We start from the raw sequence: 16,573 nt of genomic DNA, 5'->3' as shown, positions 1-16,573 counted from the left end.
TCAGGTGAATTTTTATACTTAGCAAACACATCCCGCAGGCCGGATACAACCTGTTGGCGGGCCAACACAAAAACACAAGCGATGACGTAACGACTATTGTCGACGACAAATTTTACTGTCGACAATGTCAACCAATCGTTACAGCCCTAAACATTTGTGTGTAAACATTCAGTGTAAAAAAAGATCAATGCTGAAAAATCGCTGCTTCAAAAAGCAAGACTCACTCCCGGTAAATTAAGGCTGAAGCAATCGATCCTGTCTCAAAACCAGCCAATGAGGTGTCAAGCTTGAAGTCACGTGACAGGGGTCCTGCAAAACAGCGTAAAAAACAGCAGTTAACTGTGCTACCTTGGCATAATACAACACAATTAACATTTCAATGCCGCTCGCTGGATCTTTTCAAACTAAGGCCCCGTTTACACTAAGCCGGATAAGGTTATCCAGGGTAAATCACACCTACCCTTATCCGTGTCCACACACACACAATGCCACCGTTTAAGACCCCCTCCGTCCGCCTGTGCAACGCAACCTAGTACGCATGCGCGGAAAATGCACACGTCATAGTCACCTCCAGTATTGCTTTGTGTGCAAGTTCTTAAATTAAACTTATCTGAACAATAACCAGTGTTGTGGTATTTCAATTAACTGGAATCCAGTGTGCTGTGGGGCCCTATTGTAGTGAATCACACCTGAGCCACCATACATTAATCAAATCTTTATTAGACACGTAAACAATGTGATAAAGAACATTTTACATTAATCAATCTAGGGATCTAGATATCTGGTCAGGACACTCCTCACTCTTTTGCCTTCACCTTCATCGTCCATTCGTTTTTGGTGACTTTATATACTCTGGACCTAGACGTTGAGTCCGCGACATACATGGCGGACAATAACTGATACAGTCTGCTTTGCCAGTCCAAAAGCATTCGCCTTTTTTTGCGTAGTCTTCCCTCGACGGCCAGGTAAGACAAAGCACACGCTACCTTTTTTATCACGTCCACGGGAGCTCGCATTCTCGTTGTCTCTCCTTCGACAAATGGACAAAGTTTTTCGTTCAGTAGAATCACAGCTGACCCGGACATTCGAAAGTTCTCTTGCCGTCTGAGAAGTGTTGTATCCAAAATAGCTGCAATCGCTTTCTCTTAAGGTATTCATGTGTGATTTCCACAAGCGTCTGTACAAGTAGAAGGATAAACACGGCATGTCTGGATGACTCCCCTTCATATTTCCAGTGGTTAGCTCCGAGTTACGAAACCGCTTTATTATGAAGCTGGCTGTGGCGCGGTCTTTCTGGCGTCACCTCCTGTGTGGGCGCGGCCTTTCTGGTGTCACTTCCTCTCCGAACTCACTTTGTAAACGATCAATGAGTCCATACAAAGCTAAGTGCCGGAGATTTAAGAATTACACGGCTGACTTACCCGTGTAAAAATTTGTCCGAGGAGGGGCACCTTAAACGCTGGTTTAGTGTGGCTGAAACGGGGCTTAGGCTAAATAATTATTAATTTAAGGGGTTAAAGGACAGTGTAGACATGGCCTAACCCAGGTATGTTGGTGCAGCTGGTTGTTTATTGGCCCTTGACAGAATGTGCAGATAAAATCAATTAATCATTATTGTATTCATATCGATGTTTTTGTGATTATCTAACTTAAAACAAACAATCATTAGACAGCACTAGTTTTAATAGACACAAACCTTTGGTACACAGCCATAAATGAAAACGAGTTTGACATCCCTGCTTTAGTAGAGCAGACATTAGCAGACTAGCTGCAAAATGTACAAATATACATTTATAGAGGACACATTTCCAAATATTTTTTGTCAAAGACATCAAGAAATTGAACAAATATTGAAGACGACATCATCTCAACTAGGAGGTAATACAAGCCATAACTCACAAAGTCTTGATTCAGCTAAAGTAGTAGATTATGCCAAATTCAACTATATTAAGCAATACATTCCATTCAGAGAACAATTAATATATCGACCTATTCTGAATTGAATCATTGTGTGATTCAGTCAAAAATGCTGAAACTCTTGCGCATCAAAGCATGGAGTGTCTTTTTGACAAAAAAGCCTGCATACTAGAAAATGTATGAAAGTGAAAGCTATTTTGACTTGATGATTGTTCAGTTTCATGTTCTATTAAGAGAGGCCAGTATGTTGCTTCTGTTGGTGGAATAAATGACCCCGGGCCACACTTTGGAGACCACTGCTCTAAACCTTACATTCCTACCTTTTTATCTGGTTGTTTTCTAAGCTTCGCTTTTTATCACCTCCCGCCTGTATACCATAAAGGTTATTTCGACCACAAATGATGTTTGAAAAGAAAAAAAGCAGTATTTTCACTCTTTAAATGACGTCACCTTTCTGACGCACCAACGTACTTGTTGGCGTCATGACGCTAGCTCGATGATATACTATCGGAGGATTCTTTTCAAAAGACGGCGAGTCATTTCACGTACAATATCTTACTTTTTAACAGGAAAAACCTTCAAGTTTCGGGTGGAAAAAGTAAATATTTGACTTCAACCAAGTTAACAGGGACGCCATGTTTGTTTACTTCCGCCTTTCCAGCGGACCCTTTTCCCCATAGACATATCGACCGCTACTTCCTGTTGGCGCTGACGAGCAGTGGGACCGCCATCTTAAACCGGTCAACATCTCCATCTAGTGACAGGATCAAAGAAGTGTCAGCACATTTAATCCATCATAACTTTCCCAATACTAAACTGATTTTCACGCAGTTTTTAAATGTAGACTTCATACATGTAGTTATGATACAGTGCAAATGAATTGTGTTTTTATATTTGCAGTTGTATTAATATATGACGTCCATGTCTGTAAAACCCTCCAACTTCTGTTGAGTGTGGACACTTAAGACTAAGTCATATATCTGACAGTTAACCATTCACTTTCACCTTGAACTGTGAGCCTATGGCTTCACACACACACACCTATATATATATATAATTATTATTTTTTATTTTATATATATATATATATATATATATATATATATATATATATATATATATATATATATATATATATATATATATATATATATATATATATATGTATATATATATATATATATATATAATTATTATTTTTTATTTTATATATATATATAAATAATATATATATATAAATATATACATATATAGCATTTTTCTCGAGTTGTTTTATTGAGTTTATAACCCCCTGGCGCTGTTTTGTACTGTTTCTGTACTTGTTTTGATTATTATTATTTCTTTGCTTGTATGTTAATGTTGTAAATATTGAATACTATAAATAAAGGTTTTAAAAAAACCAAAACCAAAAAAAAACAAAACTTGCAGCTTGAACTAAAAGCTGTGAAAACTATGATGCTGTGCTCCAAATTTGGATTATTTACGAACTTGTGTGAGCCTATGGCTTTACACATTGCTACAAAATGATTCCCGGGCGCGGCGCCGCTGCTGCCCACTGCTCCCCAAGGGGATGGGACAAATGCAGAGGACAAATTTCACCACATCTAAGTGTGTGTGTGACAATCATTGGTACTTTAATCTTTAATCTTAATCTTAATATACATATTTTGCATTGTACTTTAGTTGCTTTATTGCGTTTACAACCCCCTGGTGCTGTATTGTACTGTTTTTGTACTTGTTTTGATTATTGTTTCTTTGGTGACTTTGTATAAGAACCAACCAACGTAACGTGTGGAGTGCCCCAAGGTTCAATCTTGGGGCCGACTTTATTTAACATCTATATGCTCCCACTAGGACAAATCATGCAAAATAATAACATTGACCATCACTGCTATGCCGATGACACCCAAATCTATGTAGCGCTATCACCAAATGACTATCGTCCCATAGATCTTCTGTGCCAGTGCATTGAGCAAGTCAAACACTGGATGTGCCAAAATTTCCTACAACTAAATGAAGATAAAACTGAGATAATTGTTTTTGGTGCTAAAAAAGAAAGGTTTAAAGTCGTCCAACACCTTCAATCACTGTCCCTGAAAACCTCAAATAAAGCCAGAAATCTTGGGGTTATTTTAGATTCTGATTTACATTTCGACAGTCACATCAAATCAGTAACAAAATCGGCCTACTATCACCTCAAAAATGTAAAAAGACTTAGAGGGCTCATGTCAGCTCAAGACTTAGAAAAACTTGTACATGCCTTAATTTACCAGTAGGCTAGACTATTGTAATGGTCTCCTTGCAGGTCTTCCCAAAAAAACTGTCAGGCAGCTACAGCTTGTTCAGAACGCTGCTGGTAGAGTTCTAACAAAGACCAAAAAATGTGAGCACATTACACCAATTCTTAAATCCTTACATTGGCTCCCTGTACATCAGAGAATTGATTTCAAAATCCTCCTGCTCACATATAAATCACTACATGGTCTAGGGCCGAAGTATATTACTGATATGCTCCCACTATATAAGCCCTCTAGATCACTAAGATCTTCTGAGACCAATCTGTTAGCGGTTCCCAGAGTAAACTCAAATCAAGGGAGAGCATCATTCAGTCACTTTGCAACAAATAGCTGGAATAAACTTCCTGAAGATGTCAGACTCTCCCCAACTCTGACTACTTTTAAAACTAGACTGAAGACTTTTATGTTCACCTTAGCTTTCAGCTAAATCTTTTAACTTTTAACGTCCGCACTGTTTTTATTTTTATTGTCTGCATTTTAATTTTGCTTTTATTTTCTTTCATTTCACTTTGTTGTCTGTGAAGCACTTTGAGTCTGCCTTGTGTATGAAATATACAAATAAAGTTGCCTTGCCTTGCCTTGCCTTTGCTTGTTTATAAATGTTGAACATAATAAACAAAGATTTATATAAAAAACAAAACAAAGAAAACCTTGCAGCTTGAACAGGAAAGAAAAAAACAGGAGTCGGTTCTAAATATTCACTTGAGTGAGTCGACTTTACGAGAGGTTTGCGAGGGACACTTTGCTAGTAAACGAGCAAATGAACCATTTTGGTCCGCCCCGGATGCCCTCACTATGTCGTTGATGCTGCTTCAGAATTTGGTACTTTCATCATATAGTTGAATAATTACCATTATGCAGTCTAATAATATCGATATAGCAAAGACAAGCCAATTGAAAGTTTCCCCATTCAACTCTTTCACACAAATAATAAAACGAGCAATTTGACAAATGTTGTAATATGAATCCAGAGCAACTTTTGCATGGGGATGAAGACATTTCGCGATGTTCATTTCCGACAGCTTAGCATTTATTACCCAGCCAAGGTTTCGCCCAAAAGAGATTATACAAGCAGATGTGCAAATAAAAGAGCTTTAACTCATTGACAGCAAAAGCTTTATTTTTTTATTGAGTTCTGCTTCCTTTACATGCTAACAAGACAAGTGGTGAGACGTGATAGCTAGTGGCACAAAAAACAAAAATGGGCAACATGAAAAGCTTCTTTTGCCGGCAGGATGTTCATTGCTGATCAGTAACAAAACGTCAGCTGTCAGCGTCGTCTGATTCATGGATTTAAACGCTTTGAATCAAGCTAGTTCGTAGTACTTCCCTGTTTCTGGATCAAAATAGCAGTTGAGACAAGGGTCATAGAGCAGATTTAAATACTCGTCCTCCATCTCCTCTTCATTCTCTGACTCCTCTCTTCCTGTGGTGAAGCAAGAACATCACTTAATAACAACACAATTTCTCAAACAGTTTTTTAATATTAATGCTTTCTTTTATTTAATTCCAGAGGTAACTAGTTTTTTCTACGCTCCCAAGGAAACAATATATGTCACAAAAATACGGCTCAGTTTTCGTATACTGTGTTTTTTCCATTGTCAGTCCATGTGGCTGCAAATTATTTCAAGAATCCACATTGCAAACTCAGAATTCACGCGTTGGTGATTCAGTCTCTGTACTTTTTTTATAAGTACGACTGCAAAATAAACCACCAACGGCCAACCGAAAGTTGCGAGTAATAGCATTTGATAAGCACTAGTGGATTTAGGAAGGAACTCGGCGCAAAGTAAAAAAGTACCTCTCTCCTCCCTGCTCTATAAAAGTAATGGTAAATGTTTATTTATACATTACATTCATCTATTATAAGTATTTCCCAGGTGAAACTAGCATTATTCTCTTTAAAATTGATATTTTGTGCATATTTTGCATGTCTGGAACAGGTGAATTGGATTTACTTTATTTCTTATGGGGAAAAATTACTTTCAATTTCTTCTTCTCGTTGACTTCTAAAAACAACTCTCGCTTCCAAAATGAATGATGTAGTACGCTACGGATCCACCACACTGCTTCAAATTGCATACCAATTAGTTTTGTCTGATCTCTTGGAACGGTTACGAAGAAAAACTGAGGTTTGACTTTGTGTGTGCGTATTTATATTTATATATACACACTCACACACACAGTTGTACCTCAGTTTTTCTTAGTAACCGTTCCAATATATATATATATATATATATATATATATATATATATGTATATATATATATATATATATATATATATATATATATATATATATATATAGGCTTTTCATCAACAGTTTTTTGCACTCAAATCTATGAAAATATTTGGTTTACAATAATACTTATTACTTTCCGTAAATTAATTTACCACAATCAGACCCAAAATAAATTAACAGTGATAATTGGGAGTTTACTGTATTATATTTTTACTACATCACCTATAGCAACATTGTTTGTGTAAACGCTGATACTAGCACAACGCAGACAACATGGCATCTGTAAAGCTGGAGTTTAAAGAGAGAGAAAGCAAAAGTCCAAATAAAATATATTCATTTATGCAAAGAACAGTCCTGGCCTTTTTGGGAGTAAATATTTGATCAACTTTGGTATTAGATATATAATTAGAATGTGCAGGTGTACCTAATAAAGTGTCTGGCGAGCGTATAAACATAAACTCCATTTTAAACGATAAGAAGACAGGTCGGCTCTCCCAGGTGTAATATAGTGAGAATCATGACCTTCACAATTTTTTATTTATTTTCTACCTGCGCCATCAATCAAGAGCGTAGACGTCGGTGACGAGCGCCTTAAGAAGCCGTAAAAAGCTGCTTCCTGTAATCCTCACCACTTGAAAGCACTGTTAAATTGACAGGCAGTTAAATGCTAAAAAGGTTATGGAATGCTCCGGGTGGAACATTTTATCTTATCAGAAGTTGGGCGACGATAATGAAAACTAATTATGAGACACATTGTGTAAAAGGTTTGGGAAAAAAGCCATGTTGTAAACTGGAAAGGTTTCATCAATTAACCTTGGCGGCGTGTCTGGGGGGCAAGTAAAGACCTCTAATGAGCCTCGTCTGTTTTGACCTACTGAGAGCTTCACTCTCCTGCTTTTTATTCCTAATTACAGTTAACGTGTGCATTCCCAGCATGCTTTGCTGCACTATTTGGTGTTTCCATTAGCTCATCGTGTGTGCTCAGGAAGGTGAGGGGGGATACAGAGTCTCCCTGACCTCCAAGGACGTAAAAGAAGGAGCGGAAGCAGAAGGAGCAACTTTAAGGTTTACTGTACCTTTGATTAGATCCTGGTGACGCCTACCTGCCTCGTTTGACCTTCTCTGCAGGCAAGGAGGCATAATGGGGGGGCTGAGCACATCCATCCACTCCCTGCAAAAAGAGTATAAAAAAAACCATGTGACAACATGTAGCATTAAACATGACAACATGGCAACATGGCTGGTGGTTGCAGGAGCTTTGTGTTCTTGTGTATTCTTTTTTTGTGTTTTTGATGTTTCCCTTTTGTTTCCGTGTGTTTTTTTACTTTTGGTTCAGGCCCTTTCGGGACTACGCGACAACGGGTGGCACTTTTGTGACTTCTGTGATGCTTTTTGGTGCTTTTTTGTAAACTTTTGGATCTAACTGGGGGAGCCTTTTTGGCCATGGCTATGTTTGCACCAGAGAACAACTGCTATATGTCACACTAGAGTTCGCGTGGAGAGACCAAAAGAAATGTGGACAAAGAGACGGGGCTGCGGAACGAGCATTGATCGTCGGGATGGCCGAGCTTCACGGAGTTGAATGAGCATGTATCGGACACTTCGGTCTTCCTCGACCATGTATATATATACAGTTGTGCTCACAAGTTTACATACCCTGGGAGAATTTTTGATTTCTTGGCAATTCTTCAGAGAATATGAATGATAACACAAAAACCTTTCTTCCACTCATGCTTAATGGTTGTGTGAAGCTATTTATTGGTAAACAACTGTGTTTACTCTTTTTAAATCAAAATGACAAAAGAAAGTACCCAAATGACCCTGATCAAAAGTTTACATACCCCAGTGACTTTGATCTGATAACATGCAGAAAAATTGACACAAACAGGTTTGAATGGCTTATCAAGGTTCCAATCCTCACCTGTGACATGGTTGTACAAAAAATATCCAAGGAATTGAGAATGCCAATCAGTGTTCAAACGCTGATTAAGAAGTGGAAAATGAGGGATTCAGGTAGACCAGCAAAGATTTTAGCCACAACTGCCAGGAAAATTGTTCGAGATGCAAAGAAAAATCCACAAATAACTTCAGCTGAAATACAGGACTCTCTGAAAAATTGTGGTGTGACTGTTTCAAGATGCACAATAAGGAGGCACTTGAAGAAAAATGGGCTGCATGGTCGAGTCGCCAGAAGAAAGCCATCACTCCAAATTACTTTGTTCCAGAAGTTTGAGGCTTGTCTCTGTGCTGTTTGGCGTAATGTAAGCGGGATACTTTGTGACATTTGCGCAGAAATGGCTTTCTTCTGGCAACTCGACCATGCAGCCCATTTTTCTTTAAGTGCCTCCTTATTGTTCATCTTGAAACAGCCACACCACAATTTTTCAGATGGTCCTGCATTTCAGCTGAAGTTATTTGTGGATTATATATATATATATATATATATATATATATATATATATATATATATATATATATATATATATATATATATATATATATATATATATATATATATATATATATATATATATATATATATATGTATATATTTTTTAATATATATATATATATATATTTTTTTTATATATATGTATATATATATACATATTATATATGTGTGTGTATATATATATATATATAAATATATATATATATATATATATATATATATATATATATATATATATATATATATATATATATATATATATATATATATACATACATATTATATATGTGTATAGATATATATATATATTATATATGTGTGTGTATATATACATATTATATATGTGTGTGTATATATATATATATATATATATATATATATATATATATATATATATATATATATATATATATATATATATATATATATATACCCATTTTTTTTACTGAATGAGAATTTACATGAAAAAAAGAATGTGGAATTTACAATATTAACTATGAATGATAAAACACTGAATATTAACAACATAAGAATGTTGCTCTTTTTACTTTTCACACCACCTCCTCGATTGACATCTTTTATAATCAAGCAAAACGTAACAAAAATGAAACAAAGGGCAAAGGGTTAAAAAAACACCTACAATCCGTCCATCCATCCATTTCCTACCGCTTATTCCCCTCGGGGTCGCGGGGGCGCTGGAGCCTATCTCAGCTACAATCGGGGTACACCCTGGACAAGTCGCCACCTCATCGCAGGGCCAACACAGATAGACAGACAACATTCACACACTCGGTCCAATTTAGTGTTGCCAATCAACCTATCCCCAGGTGCATGTCTTTGGAGGTGGGAGGAAGCCGGAGTACCCGGAGGGAACCCACAATTTTTTACAATTTGCTTCCGCGTCGGTCCCTGACATTTCAGGCTGGCCGCTCTGGAAACACTCTGTGGAAACACTCTGTGGAAACAAACCCCGCCCACACTGCTTGGTGCCTCGTCTGAGCTGCTGGGACACAGATTACCGTACTACCTTGTATATCACTCAAAAGCGCAGATTCCAAACATTGAAATACTTTCTATAATTCAAGACTTACAGTAATTGGAAAAAAGCACTGCACATCACAATAGCAGCTACAGTTTGAATGTTAAAGGTTTAAAGAAATTATTTGGAAAAGTCTTGCGAGCTGGATTGAAAATCTTAACGGGCTGTATGGGGCCCGCGGGCTGTAATTTTCCCAGGTCTGATTCTTGCTCATCCGCACAGACCAGACATTATCAAGGTGGAAGTGGGCAGCCTAGGACGAAGTCAGCTCTCCTGGTTGCTTTGTTGGGTCTGTTCCTTGCTCTGGTCATGTGGTCCCCCACCCCAGCAGACGATTGCTTGGAGCACTTCAGTGGTCACCGTGGCGTATGTGGTTAATTAAATGTTGTTTTTGTTTTGTTGTTTGTCTATGCTTGGTGCAATCATGTGTGTGCAATATGTATTATTTATTGCTCATTTTTTGTTATTTCATGTAGGAATGGCGCCGCTGCAGTGGCAGCTGGTTGCATTAGCTTTGTGCTCTTTTAATGCCTTTTGTGTCCTTTGTTTCCCTCTTGTTTCCACCTTATTTTTGTGGACTTTTTTTTATCTGCACTGCAAAATTACCATGAATTGATTAACGTGGACCCCGACTTAAACAAGTTGAAAACCTTATTCGGGTGTTACCATTTAGTGGTCAATTGTACGGAATATGTACTGTACTGTACAATCTACTAATAAAAGTTTTGTAATGCTACATGCTGTCATGTGTTAGGATAGGATAGACTTTGTTTATCCCACAACAGGGAAATTATGTGGTTTTTGATTGATTAAAAGTTTCAATCAAAAACCACATAATTTCCCTGTTGTGGGATAAACAAAGTCTATTCTATTCTAACACATGACATCGTGTAGCATTACACATGACAACATGTTGCATTTCATATGTTAACTATGAAAGCCCCATCATCATCTGCTGTTCTTGGGCCCCCTAATACACGCTTAGCTTCGCCATGTCCCCCCAACTTTCATTCATCCCAATGTTGTGACCCAGATAGCATAGCTCAACCTTGGTCGTCTTCTGCGACTTCTCTCTCTCTGCGTATTCTCCCAGGTTTCAATTATACATAAGTCACTGCGCAGTGTTTTAACACAACGCGTCTCCTGAGGAAATGTGACTTGGCAGCGCGGCAGAGATTAATCTTTTGAAACATAATTCACATCAGTTGCATAATCAGCCATTTAAGTCTTTTGCCTGTGGACAAAGCATCTCATAAAAGCACATCATAGCATCTTTAATGAGGAAAGCATAACCTCTGTGTTTTAATATTCATCTGGCTGCGGGCGAATCAAACACATCAGCCAAAACAACAGTGCCACTCATTTTCATATACTCCTCATATTCATATTCAAGTACAACAACGTACTGACTCCACTTATTTCATGAGCGCTGCAGCAGAAACATTGATTTACAAAGATAGCAGTGCTTGGATTGATATTTCTTCAACAATGTTGATGTTTGTGTTTCTCTCAGTATAATGCCAACTACAAGTACATTAAAGGCCTACTGAAACCCACTACTACCGACCGCGCAGTCTGATAGTTTATATATCAATGATGAAATCTGAACATTGCAACACATGCCAATACGGCCGGGTTAACTTATAAAGTGCAATTTTAAACTTCCCGCTAAACTTCCGGTTGAAAACGTCTATGTATGATGACGTATGCGCGTGACGTCAATCGTTGAAACGGGAGTATGCGGACGCCATTGAATCCAATACAAAAAAGCTCTGTTTTCATCTCAAAATTCCACGGTATTCTGGACATCGTGTTGGTGAATATTATGCAATTTGTTTAATGAACAATGAACAATGAAGACTACAAAGAAGAAAGTTGTAGGTGGGATCGGTGTATTAGCGACGGACTACAGCAACACAACCAGGAGGACTTTGAGATGGATAGCAGACGCGCTAGCCGCCGACCTCACCTTGACTTTCTCCGGGCCGCCGACCGCATCTATGATCGGGTGAAGTCCTTCGTCGCGCCGTCGATCGCTGGAACGCAGGTGAGCACGGGTGTTGATGAGGGCTGGCTGGCGTAGGTGGAGCGGTAATGTTTTTAGCATAGCTCTGTGAGGTCCGGTTGCTAAGTTAGCTTCAATGGCGTCGTTAGCAACAGCATTGTTAAGCTTCGCCAAGCTGGAAAGCATTAACCGTGTATCACGTTAGCTCCGTAGCTAAAGTGCTTCGCCGATGTATTGTAGTGGAGATAAAAGTCACTGTGAATGTCCATTTCGCGTTCTCCACTCTCATTTTCAAGAGGATATAGTATCCGAGGTGGTTTCGAATACAAATCCGTGATCCACAATAGAAAAAGGAGAGAGTGTGGAATCCAATGAGCCAGCTTGTACCTAAGTTACGGTCAGAGCGAAACAAGATATGTCCTGCACTGCACTCTAGTCCTTCACTCTAATGTTCCTCATCCACAAATCTTTCACCCTCGATCAAATTAATGGGGTAATTGTCGCTTTCTCGGTCCGAATTGCTCTCGCTGCATTGAAAACAATGGGGAAATGTGAGGAGCATTTCAACCTTTGACGTCACGCTACTTCCGGTACAGGCAAGGCTTTTTTTATCAGCAACCCAAAGTTGCAACTTTATCGTCGATGTTCTCTACTAAATCCTTTCAGCAAAAATATGGCAATATCGCGAAATGATCAAGTATGACACATAGAATGGATCTGCTATCCCCGTTTAAATTAAAAAAAATCATTTCAGTAGGCCTTTAATAATCATACAGTAAGTAATACTTCGCTTTTTGTATGATTGGGTACAAATAAAAGTTTGACCCAACCGTCTCGGTCATTGTACGACCAAACATTTATCGGAACAAAATAGTCCGTTTGTATCTCGATGAAACACATCATTGATAAAATGACACAAACAAGCATGTATTGGGCATTTTGACGTAAACATGCAAATATTGTGTACTTTCTGACCATAAAGTGCACAATCTGCTGAGCTCCCTGGTTATTTTGATGGGAAGACTGACACTAAATCTGAGGATGTATGATTGGAATGTTTTACAATCACTTCATCTACCTATGAAACATGTTTTTTCCTTTGTTTTAAAGAGACACTTTTCAAACAAATAAAGCAAAAAATTTGATTTAGTGCATGTAGACATACTGAATGTGTTTATTTGTGATGTTAGTTTTAGGGTGAGGTAGGGGTTCTACAGGAGTCTACGATATAAAATAAATAATATTGAAGACCAAAACATTGTTTAGAGCCACAAAAATAAGTGTTGTTAAATTAGTTGCTAAAAAGTGTGTGAATTACTCTTTCCTGAGATACAGTAGCTGTTGATTGGACCAGATTGTAAACATGTACCCAATGAAGTGTAATACCAGTCGTTAGTAGGTAGTAGTAGTAGGTAGTACTAGTAGGTGGTAGTAGTAGTAGAAGGTAGTGGTAGCTAGTATGTGGTAATAATAGGTAGTAGTGGTAATAGGAATAGTAGGTACAGGTTTAGAATATTGAGCAAAGGTTCTAATATAGCAGCAATTAGATGAAGGTGAAACTAATATTTGACATGCAACTGAAGATATTTCAAGACTTCTTTTGATATCATTTTGATGACTATAAATTACAGCTTATTTAAACCTCGAATTGAAAATCTCAGAAAATTTGGGGTTTTCATAAACTTTATCTATTTTTTATTCGCACAATATAAACAGTACAAAAGGTAACATTGTTAAAGTACATAGAGACAAGAAACACGTAATAAGAAATAAGAAATAAGTGCAGGTGAGAAAAGAAACCCAAAAGGGGCTTATGCAAGGTTCTCACCTAAAGCAGTAAATTAACAAACAAAATTAAACATAGTATATAAAAAAAAAAGACAACAACAAGTAGTCTACCTTGTGTGGGCTAAGTCTAAGTGTGTGTGCGTGCGTGCGTGCGTGCGTGCGTGTGTGCGTGTGTGTGTGTGTGTGTGTGTGTGTGTGTGTGTGTGTGGGGGGGGGGGGGGAAGTATAGGGCTACATTATAAGGTCGGAACAAATGGAGAATGTTGATTCATCAGGCTGGCCCTTAATCTACCGTAATTTCCGGACTATAAGCCGCACCTGACTATAAGCCGCACCAGCTAAATTTAGGGGAAAATACAGATTGCTCCATATATAAGCCGCACCTGACTATAAGCCGCAGGGTTTTGATGTGTAATTACCGTAGTATATAGGGGTTCCTGCTACCACGGAGGGGATTGTCGGGACAGAGATGACTGTTTGGGAACGCAAAGCGTCCCATTTATTAACAATAAATCTTTCAATCATTCAATCAAACTTTCACATCTTTGACATGGCGAACAGCATTCGTGCAGAGTACAAATAATACAACGGTGCAAAGTAATACAAAGTGCTCGCCTGTACGTATCAAAATAACCGGCCTACCGGTATATGAAAAGTCAGTCTTTAATCATTGTGTCATCGTCTTCCTCCTGCGTACTAAAACCACCGAAATCCTCTTCGTCGGTGTCGGAGAAGAACAGGCCGTAAATAAGCCGCACCCTTGTATAAGCCGCAGGGACCAGAACACAGTGCTAAACCCAGATTTGCAAAGAAATGGTTAAATTAATTTACCATAACAACAGGGTTTTTATACATGTTTTCACCATCCATGAACTGAGATGGTAGGAGTGCATTTTCTTTTGTTAAGAAGTTCATTGACAGTTTTCCAAGTGCATTTAGAGTCTGATGAGATTTATTGGAACATTACTTTTTCTTAGTTATCCTTAGCAAATTATTAAATTAATTTTGATATTTTTTATAAATCGCAGAATAAGTTTAATAATGCTCTCCGTTGTTTCACTTGACATATCTCTTGTTGGAGCCGTGAATAATGTCAATCTACCTGGTGCAACAGCTTTCCAAGGTGTTAACACTCCTTTTTAACTGCATGACTAATGCAGTTAAAATGCAGTGACTAATGAACAGATTTAATCTGATGCAGGTGTTAGCTTTGGAAATGAACATTTCAGGGTAATTCCATAATATTTTCCTTAGAATTGAGTGACTCTATACTTTTTTCACTTTTATTGACCTAAAAATGAAACGGTTACTGACTACCACAATTTATATTCTCAACTTAATTAAGTCTTTGTTAAAGCAGAAAGTTGCCTTTTGAAATGATTATAGTTTTGTGTCATGTCTTTTAGCTGCTTTTCTCTACAAAATGTAACAACAGAACTAACCTCCTCCAAGTCTGGTGTGATTCTATCATTTTGCCCAGGGTAGGTAGTAGGTAGTACTAGTAAATAGTGGGTAGTTATAGTTAGGCATGATGTTTGATAAGAAATTATGGAGTTTGAGTCTATTATCGAGGCATCACAGTGGCAGAGGGGTTAGTGCGTCTGCCTCACAATACGAAGGTGCTGAGTAGTCTGGGGTTCAATCCCGGGCTCGGGATCTTTCTGTGTGGAGTTTGCATGTTCTCCCCGTGACTGCGTGGGTTCCCTCCGGGTACTCCGGCTTCCTCCCACCTCCAAAGACATGCACCTGGGGATAGGTTGATTGGCAACACTAAATTGGCCCTAGTGTGTGAATGTGAGTGTGAATGTTGTCTGTCTATCTGTGTTGGCCCTGCGATGAGGTGGCGACTTGTCCAGGGTGTACCCCGCCTTCCGCCCGATTGTAGCTGAGATAGGCTCCAGCGCCCCCCGCGACCCCGAAGGGATTAAGCGGTAGAAAATGGATGGATGGATGGAGTCTATTATCGAATCCTCTTATCGAACCGATTCCTTATCGATTCTTTTATCGAGTCCAGATAGGTTGTTGGAAATGGAAAAAAACACACAATATTTGGTTTAACAAAAGCTCACTTTTATTATATAAGAAAACAATTTAATCTAAAAAATAAATAAATATTGACTGTTGCCCCCCTAAAAAAATAAAATAAATAAATATTGACTGTTGTTACCCAAAGTATATTAAGTGGGACTTTTCAGAAAAACAAATATATAAGGTAACACAAAAACAACCTGTCTCTGTGATCACTATAGGTGTATAAATAATACTAGTGTTAAATGAAATCAGTCCCTTGGGCACAAAACTGAAAATAATACAGCTCTCCAAAAAGTGCACTTCTGCTGCTATTTGACATAACTGTTTGTTATGATGCTTTGACATTTTTGCACTTTATTTCTTTATTGAAAGAAAATTCTATGAAGAGAAAAGTTGTTTGCAAATGTGGTTACAATGCTAACAAATTAAAAGTTAAAGCTAAAAAAAGAAATACACTTTATTGAGTTAAAATTAGTTCTTTATAGGGGGAAAGATGTTATGAACTACGGAATATAACTACACTACCCATCATGCAACGGGAGTGACGAGCATGCGCGGTAGCCCCGGAAAGTGTTGTTGCATGTCGTCACCCGTGAATGTAAACGTCAAGAACTCAGCCAACACGCCTCGGCTGCATTATTTATAATTAGACAGACAACACATATACAGTGTGATTTTGTTTTGTTTACAAGGAAAGAAAACCAAAAGTTGAAAAAGGGAGATCATGTCATAAATGTATGTGCTGCGGTTGCTATAAGAACGTTGCGACAGCTGCCGTAAAGGAGGTGCGTTGCTAGCCTGG

General features: G+C 38.1%; 1 protein-coding gene across 4 annotated transcripts in view; it reads right to left on the bottom strand.

The window, feature by feature from the left end:
• Window positions 1–5,277: 5,277 nt before the first annotated feature.
• The window catches only part of cfap20dc (CFAP20 domain containing), a 58,844-nt gene continuing 47,548 nt past the window's right edge, over window positions 5,278–16,573 (bottom strand). For 2 of the 4 annotated variants that reach the window (XM_062049014.1, XM_062049032.1), the window contains exons 16-17: window positions 7,533–7,627; window positions 5,279–5,640 (exon numbers count right to left, since the gene is read on the bottom strand). In XM_062049014.1, coding sequence (XP_061904998.1) covers window positions 5,522–5,640; window positions 7,533–7,627 — 214 coding nt within the window. In that variant the 3' untranslated portion in view covers window positions 5,279–5,521. Of the gene's footprint in view, window positions 5,641–7,532; window positions 7,628–16,573 lie in introns of all 4 variants that reach the window. The other 2 variants (XM_062049023.1, XM_062049041.1) reach the window with 2 other exon arrangements.

The sequence above is a fragment of the Entelurus aequoreus genome, linkage group LG01 (genome assembly GCF_033978785.1).
Source record: "Entelurus aequoreus isolate RoL-2023_Sb linkage group LG01, RoL_Eaeq_v1.1, whole genome shotgun sequence".
Taxonomy (NCBI): Eukaryota; Metazoa; Chordata; class Actinopteri; order Syngnathiformes; family Syngnathidae; genus Entelurus; species Entelurus aequoreus.
The sequence above is the reverse complement of the archived record's forward strand: the minus strand, read 5'-3'. Positions and strand labels throughout refer to the sequence as shown.